This window comes from Triturus cristatus, chromosome 9, assembly GCF_964204655.1.
Source record: "Triturus cristatus chromosome 9, aTriCri1.1, whole genome shotgun sequence".
NCBI lineage: Eukaryota > Metazoa > Chordata > Amphibia > Caudata > Salamandridae > Triturus > Triturus cristatus.
In genome coordinates this window covers 901,403,209-901,415,393 of record NC_140592.1, presented here as the reverse complement: position 1 = coordinate 901,415,393, position 12,185 = coordinate 901,403,209, and the positions used below count along the sequence as shown (strand labels likewise).

The window sequence follows — 12,185 nt, the reverse complement described above, 5'->3', positions numbered from 1 at the left end:
ATTTAATTACCGGAACTTAATTTGATGCGGAAAATCTATAACAATAGCTCAGTAAAATAAGAGGCAGAATCCGTGGTATTAGAGGTTCGGAACGGGCTTTATTCCAGAATCAATTTAAATTGAGGAGCTCCATATTCCATCACCACGAAGGTTCAGGAAGTGAAGAACCCCACTTTATTGACAAGTAATCATTTTTATACAATAGGCATTACAGTGAAACAGATGGAGGAGGCGTAACAATTGATAGCAAAGATAAAACATACATGCGTAGCAAAAGTGGGTGTAACTGGGTGTAACTAAAGAACGTCATCAGGTATGATGTCATAATAGGGTGGTTCCATGAAAGAATTTCGCAATGTCAGCAGAAATACTTGGCAGAAATGCGCGCGCAGCAGCATGACGTGTGATTGACGTGCAACTAGGGGGTGAAGGGGACTTGACATTTAGCTCTACATGTGGCGACAGAAGTCTGGAGGGTCAAGTCAACCTAATCCCAAATCATATCTAACATCCTATGTTTAGAGAACTATGTTATCCAAAAGAGAGGTCTCTTAGAGTAGAATCTTATTCTATACTGACTGTTAGTGCGTGTACAAGCGTCTAAGTGTCTACACTAGATGCGAGGGCAGAAATCTTCCATAGTAACAGGGCTATGAATCACTTGCAAAATGACAGAGAAGCCGGGCCTTTTGCTCGGTAGCTGGAAGAATGTTTACTTAAACTACTAGACAGGAATGCATTGGGTAGGGAGCGGAGCAGATAATCTCGAAGGTGAAATACAGTTTTTGGCAGGCAACAGGCTGATGTCAGGCACCGTTAGCCGCGCAGAGAGTAGGACAAAGTTCATGGATACAGATGCGAGCTCAGACTGGAGCTTTCAGAGGCAGAAGGCAGGAAAAGCTTGATGGCAGAATCAGGGCCTACTTGCCTGGACTGTAAAATGACATAAGTGAACCATATAAAGCCGGTGGCCTTTCATACTTAGGAATGGAATATCCAGCCCATTCATGGCGAATCTGAAAGAGGACATGTTGGCGGTGGACGCACATGTGTTTGCGTCTTCATAACTGGAACTGGAGGGAACATACATGTACTTGTGATTTATACATGAAACCGTTGGAGTCCAAGATAGGGGACATAACTGATCAGAAAAATCCATATTTCCACACAGTCTATCATGCCCTGCGTTTGGTCGGATCATTATCTGATCAATTTTACTATGACTACCGGGAGAAGTAGAAACCCCCTGCCCAAGCCAGGAGGAAAAACTAGAAGGTGGAAGAATGTTGATGTCCCCGCTTTTATTGGTTCATTAACTTCTTCCCTTCCCCCGTTTGACCGGGACATCGAAAAGATGGAAGAAGCTTTCTCAGGGTGGCTACTTCAGGCAGCGGACGCTCACGCTCCCTGTACCTACTTTCCACGCTCTCGCCCCAATGACGCCCACAGGTGGTTTACACCTCTTCTGAACACCCTCAAACTTGAGGTCCGTCAATTGGAGCGCAAGTGGCGTACAGCCTATTTAGAACAAGACAGGGCTAACTATTGCAAGGCTCGTAAAAACTACCAAAAGCTTATCCTAAAACACAAAACCGACTATTTCTCGGAAAAAATCCTTAAGGCTCATAATCAATCCAAGGAACTGTTTAACATTGTGGAAGATCTTAGCACCAGTGACAGAACCTCCCTCCCGACAGTTCCCACTCAGGAACTTTGTAATTCATTAAACTCCTTTTTCTTTGACAAAATCTGCACCATTAAACAAAACATTCCTACCACTCAGTCTCCCCTTTTATTTGCAGACACCTTTTACAACCTTGCTACTCTGGACTCCTACCCCCCCATTGAAAACGTTAACCTATCTAAACTTCTTTCTAAAATTAAATCCGGCTCCCCTGATGATATCTGCCCCCCTTACATCCTGAAAGAAGTGGGTACCAGCATCCCTGGGGGCCTACTTCCCATGCTGAATGGCTCACTTGCTCAGGGTAAAGTTCCTAACAACTTTAAGAAAGCCCTCCTTATTCCCCTCATAAAGGCAGGAGCCAATCCATTAGACCCACTCAATTACAGGCCTATATCTTTGCTGCCATACTGCGCTAAACTTTTGGAATCTCATGTATGTGACAGCATCTCCACATTCCTCGAAAATTCGGAATATCTAGCACCTAATCAGGCCGGTTTCCGCCCTTGCCATTCTACTGAGGCGGTCATCCTCTCGGTGCAGAATACCCTTAGGCGGAATGCGGATGAAGGGATCCATCAAGCTCTGGTACTTTTAGATCTTTCTGCTGCCTTCGACACTGTCGACTATACCATCCTGGTCGACCGTGTCGAACAGGCAGGCCTCAGGGGCCCTGCGCTGAGCTGGATCCGTTCATTTATCACTGACCGAACTCAATCGGTCAGATTGGGCTCCTTCACAGCTCCCACCATACCCACCATCTGTGGAGTACCTCAAGGCTCCTCGTTGTCTCCCCTGCTTTTTAATTTGTATATACGCCCTCTTTTGTACTCCCTCAGGCACGCTAAGGTCACCATTTTCAACTACGCCGATGATTTGCAGCTCATCTTTCCTCTGAACACCAAGGACTCTGTGGCAGAATTCCAAAACACCATGTCCCACATTTTGAGTTGGATGAGCTGCAATCACCTGAAACTTAATCCAGGCAAGACCGAACTGGTCTTGCCTGGACAGAGCACCCTCAGCTGGAACCCCAGTTTCTGGCCCTCCTGCATGGGTGCCCCCCCATCTAAATCATCCTCGGTTAAGAGCCTTGGCATTTTCATTAGTGAGGATCTCTCCCTGAAAAAACAAGTCGGAGCTGTTGTTTCCTCCAGTTTTTTTCAGCTGAAGAAAATAAAAAAAATCGCCCGCTTCTTCTCCCAAGCTGCCCTCACTCAGATCGTCATCTCCCTGGTTTTGTCCAGATTGGACTTTTCCAACAGTCTTTACCTCTGGCTCCAAACTGGAGAGCTAAGACGCCTCCAGCTGGTTCAAAACCAGGCAGCCAGACTTCTCTTGAACATCCCTAGAAGGCAATCAGTCAGATCTGGCTTGAAACAGCTGCATTGGCTCCCGGTTGAGCAACGCGTGGCCTTCAAAGCTGGGTGTATCCTCTTCAAGTCTTTACACGACATTGGCCCCATTTTCATCAGAGACCTATTTAAAAAATACAGCCCCTCCCGCAACCTCCGGTCTGCTCATAAAGTCCTTCTGACTATCCCCTCGTATAAGAAGAAGCGTCTCGGAGGCAGCTGCTTTGACCATCTTGCAGCTGCCTTCTGGAACTCTCTCCCTCTTCATCTGAAACTTAGTGACAACATCCTCAGCTTCAGACACTCTCTGAAGACCTGGCTCTTCTCCCAGGCGCATCACTAAGCTGCCTTTTCTCCACCTACCGATGGCCACGCCTGTTCCTTCCTACAGCGCCATGAAGCCTCCGGGCGTACGAGCGCTTAACAAATATCATATAACATTAACATTAACATTAACATATAGAATGTTCGCTGATTTCAGTGCATTCGCCAAAGGCTCCATTAGGAGGTTGAAAAGAATGGGTGATAGGGCTGATCCCTGAGGGACATCCAGGGTGACCACAGAGGGTTGCGAGAGTGAATTCTTCATCTTGATTCTTTGTGTTCTGTTATTTAAGAAGGAGGAGAACCATTGCAACACTGTGCCCGAGAGGCCCATCCTTCGTTCCAATAGGGACAAAATGTGGTCATGCTTGACCGTATCAAAGGCAGAGGACAGGTCAAGAAGTATCATTAGGCATGACCCGTTGCGGTCAAGCCTTTTTAGTATGTCGTCCATAATGTGTATGAGTGCAGATTCTGTGCTGTGACCTTGGCGGAAGCCGGATTGGTGACTGTCTAAGAGGTTGTAATTCTCAATATGGTTGCATAATTGAATTTGTACACATTTCTCTAACAGTTTCGCCAACGTGGGATGTTGGATATAGGGCGGTAGTTGTTGAGATCAGATGGGGTGGCGTCGGCTTTTGGTATAGGTGTGACCTGTAATGGCACCTTGTCTCAGTGAGGCGTTTACAATTTTTGCCCATAGCGGTAGGAGAGATGTTATAAACATTTTGAGCAGGGCAGGAGGCAGGGAGTCAGAGAAATGATCGGAGGGGTTGATCGCTTGAAGAGTGTTATCGAATATTTGTTGAGAGATTGGTGAGAAGGTGTGCCATGAGGCTTTGTTTTTTGTGTCTTCTCCTGGAGTATTAAAATGGCCTTTGAGTAGAGCGCCAAAATTAGTATCCTAGGCCATAGATTGTGGGAGCGCCTTGGATTGGATGTCTAATTCGATGGTCTTAGTCTTTTTGTGGAAGAAATTGGCAAGCACATCACAAGTAGTTGTGGCCAGGACATTTAGTTCCCTAGAGTTAGTCGTATTGCATGATTGTTGCTTGATGATTTCAAAGAGTTTTTTTGGCTGGTTGATAGCTTGGTTCTGAAAAAGTCTGCCTTTGCCTTAATAATCTTCCTATTGCATGAGTTCCTTCCTTAACATTCTAAGGTGATCAAGGTTATCAGTGGTAGGAGCAGATTTCCATAGACGCTCTGCAACTCTTAGATGGCGTTGCTCCGAGTTCAGGGTCTCATTGAAACAAGGTTTGGAAGTTTTGGAGGAGACGTTTTTTTCTTGGAGGGGCGCTGTAGAGTCCAGGATTTCGAGTAAAGTGGCATTGTAGAAGGTTGTGAGGTCATGTACATCAGTCATGTGGGTCATGGCGGAGTTGCATCGGTTTACAAAGGTGATGGGGTTGATATTTTGTAAGTTCCTTTTCCATTGTCTTGTTTTTGAGGGTTGGCACCTTTTTTGAGTAACTTCGATATTGATGGAGAAGAGGATGCAATAATGATCAAACCAATCGCATGGGGTGATGGATTCTAGTAGGACGATGTTTGTTTATGCTATGATGAGGTCCAGTGTCTCTCCCTTGTTGTGAGTTGGGCTGTCACAGAATTGACATAACTCCTGTTCTGACAGAAACTCTTTAAGAAAACTCTTCGCTGCTATAGCCTTCTTGTACCTTGGTGCCAACTGGTGCTGTTCCTCACCCTCTGTTTCTCTGATTTTTTTCGCACACTGTTCCCATGCTCTCCTCAGTTTTGTTGTGATGATCCGCGGAAAAGTTCTCCGAAGCAAACTGCCGTCAGTGCGCCGGGGTGGGGCTTATGTGACGTCGCTGACATCACGCCCGCGGAGGACGTCTGGGCGGAGTCGCGTGGTGCTGGGGGATCCTGGGGCAAGAAAGTTTACTGGGTCCAGTCTCACTCCTGGGGATAATTCTACATTAAGGAATCTGCGGCTAGAATAGTCTCTACCAGATACATCGTTACCGGAGGTAAGTAACTTGTACATCTTCACAGTGGGTATTCTCTTAAAGATCACGAAAGCCCCGCCTGCCACTATTCTGGAACAAGCATTTATGACTTTTGTGTCTTCCATGCTCGCCAAAAACGACCAGTGCATTTGACGTTAGTCTTTTAATGGTGTAATCTTGCAAGGGTCTAAAAAGAGGCAGGGACAGTTTTCACCGTTTTACAGTGATATGCACTATGGTCAAGTTTTCTGTTTTTATTTTTTTTCTGAATGCTATTTTGTGTTTGTGTTTGCAGCCATAGGTACTATTAGTTTTGCTTTTTTTTGACTGATAAACAGTTATCGTAGCCTAATGGGGCACATTTTGGTTTGGAAAATATGAATTTATTAGTGAAAATGTGTTCAAGGAGTCTCACATTCTCAGTTGCATTCTTACACCTTTGAATGAATTTTGAGAGATTACACTTGGTGGAGAACTAGGAATAGTAGTAAGGTTTGCTTCTCCATTGTGGAGGACTTGGAATTTAGAATCAAAATACCCTCTTACTCATTCAGCCAGGACGACAGTGGAGCACTTAAATTCCTTAAATGAGTTGTTAGACATCTTTAATTCAAAGGGGTTTTACTAGTTAACCTTTCCTTTTTTTTGTTTTTAAACTTTTTGGTGGGTCAATTAAAGCCTAGTTTTAGCCAAATCTATTTTATACTTCCTGTTCCCTTTGCTGTTACTTTTGTTGTGGGTGAGACCATGTTTAGGGTATAGCACTAGCTATATTGGTGCTACTAGGAGTTGTCATAATAAAGAAAGTGCAAAGAAACTGTGTGGATGCATGTTTGTTATCTTAGCTTTTCCCCCCGAGATGGTTGACTTGAAGAATACCCCACACAACATAATGTTTTTAACAAAGCCCTTAAAAAGACAAAACTGGGGGTTTGAGTTTAAATGCAAGCTTAAAGGGTAAAACAGTGTTTATGATGTCTATCCTTGTTCTTCAGATTCTTAAAAATATTTACTGTCACTTTCAGCATTCAACCGAAAGCGTCAAACTGGCGGGTTTAAATGACAGCCTCGACTTCTCTCTGGACAGTGATAATAGCATGTCAGCACCATCTCCTACCAATACATCGAAGACTAGCCCATTGAATACATCAAGCTGCTCTCAAGGGTAAGGAACCTTAAATATATAGAACGTTGCATACCAATCCCCTAATCTCTTGGTTGATAAAAATGTTGACCAGGCTGTTAGTCTCATTGCTCCACCCCACTGTATTCAAGGCACTACACAACATGGGCCCCACCTATCTGAACATTCTCACCCCCTTCCACCAACCACCCAGACACGTCGGCTCTTCGGGTCTCCAACTTGCACACATCCCATACATACACCCTACCAGATCAGGAGGATGTTTGTTCTCTTATATTAATCGTAAAACATGGAATGGCCTCCCTTTCCACATCCGAACCACCTCCAGTTTTCAATTCCACAAGAAGCTGAAGACCTGGCTTTCCAGTTAATCACTGTACCATAAGTAGTGCGCAAGGTACACACACATGCGCAATGCCAAGGTACCCTTGTGGGTGATAGTGCATTTTACAAATACACATAAAATAGCAACATCATAGTGCATTTTGTAAATATCCGTAACAGAGGAACATCAAAAAGCCACCTAACAAGGTCGCCCTGCATAAAATGTGCAACAGATAGTATTGTGGACAGCACGAAGTTATTATGGGGTTTTGAGAGATGACTTGTATTTACACTGTTACTTTGCAAGGGAATTGATGAATGTGGGTTTTGAGAGCGAGCAGGAATGTGTTGTTTACATGGTTATTTTTGGTGAGCACAAATGGAAAACGGCCCGCCATTTTAATTCGTGTTCATATTAGTATTATAGCGGAGAATAGGAAGTTGAGGGATTTCACCCTCTTAAGTAAACATTTACAAATTGTGGCCAAGTAGTAAAGGGGAATTTCTGTACAATGTTATAATGTTCAAAGGTTGTTGATGAGAGCCCATCGATTTACCTAAAACTTAAAAATGTCCACTCCAACCATAAGCCTCACTTGCACATAGCAGCAGATACATTGATGTGCTAATGAAAGACCTGGTTCTCCCTATTAAAGCAAAGATACTTGTTCTCTTACCCTTGCTCCCGCCTAGCCCCCTTCCATATGAGTTATCTGGTCCCATAAAGGGATGTCTAATGTCTAATAAGCCCCCTTTAGGGCCCCCTAAATCAGGACGACCATCAGCGACTCAGGAAAATTACCAATGTCCTCACTAAACTGGTTTCCTTGAACAGCAAAGGAGTTAAGTGAATGGAAATCCTACACTATTGTAAGGAGCTAGCGGGCGACATAGTACTCCTCCCAAAAACTAAGAAAGGCTGGGTGTCAGAAGTGACTTGCTTTGAAGCTTGCGGGAAATAAAATGGGGTTCTTAATCTACTCTCGAAAAATTCTAGTCTAAAAGTAATCGCAACCGAACATGACACCAATGGTAGATGGCTTCTTACTAGACTGAATGACATGAACATATATGCCCCCAACGTAGATGATCCAAAGTCTGGAGTACACTTAATAAGATATTAGCAGATATCCCACAAGACTTGAAAACGTTACTGGGTGGAGATTTTAACCTCCCAATTGACCCCATTCTAGATCGCCACTCAGCGTTCAAATTCAGAACCCCAGGGAACATTAACAGCTGTTCAACCTATGCTCTGTCTGGAGATTCCACTACCCAAAAGGTAACACCTTTAACTTTTTCTCCCTGCCACACCTTAGTTTTTCCCTCATTGACTATCTCCTTGTAGACGCTTCACTGGTAAAGGACACTGCCAACTACCTCATACTAATTTTAAAGCGTTGACATTTAAAACAGTGCCAGGTCGCATAATGTTTAAAATTGTTATCTGATCCACTGACCTGCTTTTCTGTAGCCAGGTTCTTATGGGCCTGTATGAGAAAGAGGGGGGGGGGGGCGGTTGTAAATAGTATCGGGCTTGCTATGCGGTAATTTTGTGTAATACAGTTTGAGGCTGTTAGTTGCGGTCAGTTTTTATCCAAGATGAATTATGAATTATTTATTGTTTTTATTGTATATTTATTGTGCTTTTATGATCGTTTTACTGGATCGAAAAAAGAAACCAATTTGACACTGCCAATGTAAATATCCACCCTACCTTCATCTCCGACGACGCTGCAATCCCAATGTCCAAATTTTAACCATCCTGATGAAGGAGATAATAGAATGTGGCGCTTAGAAACACTGAAATATTAGAAAATGAACCAGACATTGCGGTTCTACAGAATGAAATGGAACACTTCTTTAGGGAAAATGAACACTCGGTGAAATCCCCGGTAATTCTATGGGATGTGTTAGTGTGCCATACGAGAGCAAATTATTAAACTAATGTCCACAAAAAACCTGGGAAATTAAGACAACACTGCAAGCTCTAGGCACTGAAATAAAAAAATAAAGCATTTAGTCACTTTAACAGCAAGTCCCTACTTGAGGATATCCAGCAATTAAAATATACTTATAACTTTATTGTCAGCAAACAGGCATACCTCGATGTACACGCATAAAAATCTAAACAACTTCTATTTCGCAACAGAGCAGGCATGATGATATTTGGAGTCTTTGAAGAGTTTTTACAAAAAACTTAACATCCCACAAATGTCATGCGGCAAATCAAAGTGCCTCAGCTCCCTCCCTACTGCTTCAGTCTCCGACATGGATCGAGTGCATATTAATCAACCAATTAAAATCGTGGAGATGGTTAAAACAATGCAATCAATTCATTCTGGGAAGGCGCCTGGCCCTGATGTCTTCCCACCATTTTCTGTAAAACTACCTCTGTCATCGGGCATCTCAAAAATACCCTTGACCACTTTGCCCTTTAATGCAAAGTCTCTAGTATGGCTTCCAAAGCTGCAATACTAGTCGTTCCCAAAGAGGGAAAAGATCATTCGGATCCCAAGCATTTTCATCCCATTTCTCTTCTAAATATGGAAGTCAAAATGTTTTCCAAAATCTTAGCCAATGGATCCTTTTAGATGACATACAGAATGGATAATGAACTCCTTATACACTGTACTTATATTGAACCTTTGGTTGCTGGTGCTCAGCAACACCGGCGCTATGGTAATGAGCAACATGGTAGCATTGTTAGCCTAATTTGGAGATAGCACAAGAACAGTTATTTATTAATTCTTTACGCCAGCCAAACCATTCTTATAAGAGTGTGATGATTAGTAGTTGTGTTGTCATTGTCACTGGCCTCGTGGAGGCAATGTTTGGTGCAACCTGCAGTGACTTCCTGACGAGGGCCCTGACATTTATTTAAAGATTAAACACCATATAGATCGGGTCTAGGCAACGAGCCATTTCTGCAACCCATGGTGCCTCTTTATTACAGATGTTTTGCTCACGGATATATATGTGTAAATGTGTCGGTATGTGCGTGTATATATTTGTGTATATATGTGTGTGTGTATATGTATGTATGTATGTATGCGTGTGTGTATGTATATGTGTATATATGTGTATATCTGATAGACATCTAGCCGTAGATTCCTTAACTTAGAATATCCCCAGGCATCAGACTGGATCCGGAAATTCTTTGCAGTAGCACCTCTGCGTGCCAGGGGGCGGCGCCTTACGACCCCGCCCTGACGTCCACGCATGTGACGTCAGCGAGGTCATACAAGTCCCTCCTGGTGCGCTGACATCGGTTTCCTCCTTTTCCGCGTGAAACGCGGATCCGGAGTGTGCAGTTCCTCTGGCCTGTTTTCAGGCCTCCGGTTCCTCTGGGCTGTTTTTCAGGTCCTTTTTCGACGTTTCACATCGGGAACAGTGTGCGATGCCCTCGGGCTTTAAATCCTGTACTTCCTGTGCGCGCCAAATGTCCGCGAGAGACCCACATCTTATTTGTATATGGTGTCTGGGCGAGCACCATGACTCCACGGACTGCGAAGCCTGCCAACACTTTAAGCCGAAGTCCCGGCGGGAGCGCCGAATGAAGCTTCTTTCGGCATGACGGTCCTGGTCGGAGTCTTCTCGTCCCACGGCCTCTTCAACGCAGTTTCGCTGTCGATCGCCCTCTGATGCCCGAGGCCATCGTTCACCACTTCTTGGTAAGTTGCGGCGCAGGTCGCCGAGGACCTTGACCTCCCTTTCATCTGTTGTCAGGGGCACTGGTTCCCGGAATATTCCGGATGTGTGCCCCCGACAGTCGCCCCCCCTCTATCCACCCTATCCGGGTATAGGGGCGACTCCTGCCCAAATGGAGGCTTATGCCACGGCTTTGCAAGCCTCCCTTGGGTCCTCTTCCATCCCTGGGGCGTCCTTGGGGCCTCCGCTACCTGTGTGGTCCCCGACAGACTCTCCGGTGGGTTCACCCCCGGCGTCAGATGAGCCTCTGCCCTTCAGGGATGTGGTATCATCCGGGTGCGGCCCGGCTGGGTCCCCCTCTACGTCCCATTGCACCCCGGCCGCACCGCATAGTCATGTGGGGCTCCCTGTGGCGTTGCTGTTGCTCAAAGCGTCGCTTTGTGCACACCTCGGCCTTCTGGGCAGGCGGCTGCCTGTTCGGAGCCCGAGACGGCGCCGTCCCGGCGCCGGAGACATGCCTCCCCGACTTTGCCTCCGCTTCCTTCTCCGAAGTCACAGCCTGTTGCAGCGCTGGTGCGGCAACGGAGGCTTGCATCCCCGGCACCTTTTTCTTCGGAAGAGGAGCTTATCGTGGGTTCGGCGCCGGATGGAGCCGACTCGACGCCGGATGGAGTAGAGTTGGCGCCGGAAAAAGCTCAGTCGGCGCCTACTAAAGTGGTTTTGGCACCCGCATTGACGCCGGGTTGTTGTCTCTTCTGCGGAGGCGTCCGGAGAGAGTTTGGCGTCTCCCTCACGCCCGGCGACACCGGATGTATTCTTGCCTGTGCCTCCCTTAGAGTATGTGAATCCGGCAGGGTTCCCACCTCCTCCCATTGGAGGGCTACCGAGGCTGATGCAGCTTTTCTCAGTGTGGTCTCTTTGGCCACTCGGATTTTGAACATGCAGCCCCCTTCGGCGCCCTTGTCTGTGGACCATTTACTTGATGTCCTTCACCGTGGGTCAGGGAATGTGGAGCCGCTTCTGCCCTTTAAAGCTTCTTTTTATGATGCCCTTTTGGGTACCTGGGTTCGGCCAGCTTCCGGTGACCCGGTGGCTTGTTGGGTCTTGCACCGCCACCGTCCTGCTCCATATGATCCGGTCTGCTTATTTGTGCATCCCGACGTGCAGGGGTTTGTTTTGCAAACTGTCTTCCCTTCCTTGCCCCGGCTACTGCTTCCTCCCTCCTGGGAGTCCAGATGGCTTAAGTCATGGGGTCAAAACATCTTTGCCTCCACTATTGCTGCACTACGGTCACTAAATAGTGTGTCCTGGCTCGGGCTACCTCTGCCCTGTGGGACTCAGCAGAGTATTTTTTCTCCACCAGTGCTGAAGGCGCTCGTGTTGACCTACTTCATCTTCTCCGGGATGGCCGTGACCTTGCTGAGTTTACAATCCGCACCACCTTGGATATGCGGATTCCTTGGGCCGGGCTATGGCTGGTCCAGTCGCCGTGCGGCGCCATGCTTGGTTACGGGATAGGGTCTTCCCAGAAAATATCCGGGAGAGTCTTGTTGATTTACCCTTTAATGGGGTTTTATTGTTTGACTCACACGCCTACTTGGCTGTTCAATACCTCCTTGCGGGATTTCGATTTCCCCCTCCTTAGGCCCGTGTTCCTCAGGCATTTGTTCTGGGGTGGTAACCTTTCATTTAGCATCCTTTTGATGCGATGTGTTTTTAGGCTGATA

At 46.0% G+C, this 12,185-nt stretch overlaps 1 protein-coding gene across 1 annotated transcript in view; it reads left to right on the top strand.

Moving 5' to 3' along the window:
* Positions 1-12,185, top strand: part of PAPOLA (poly(A) polymerase alpha) — an 868,351-nt gene that overhangs the window by 619,613 nt on the left and 236,553 nt on the right. Inside the window, exon 17 of the mRNA XM_085626434.1 lies at positions 6,365-6,504. Within this exon, the coding sequence (XP_085482560.1) occupies positions 6,365-6,504 (140 nt within the window). The remainder of the gene's footprint in view (positions 1-6,364; positions 6,505-12,185) is intronic.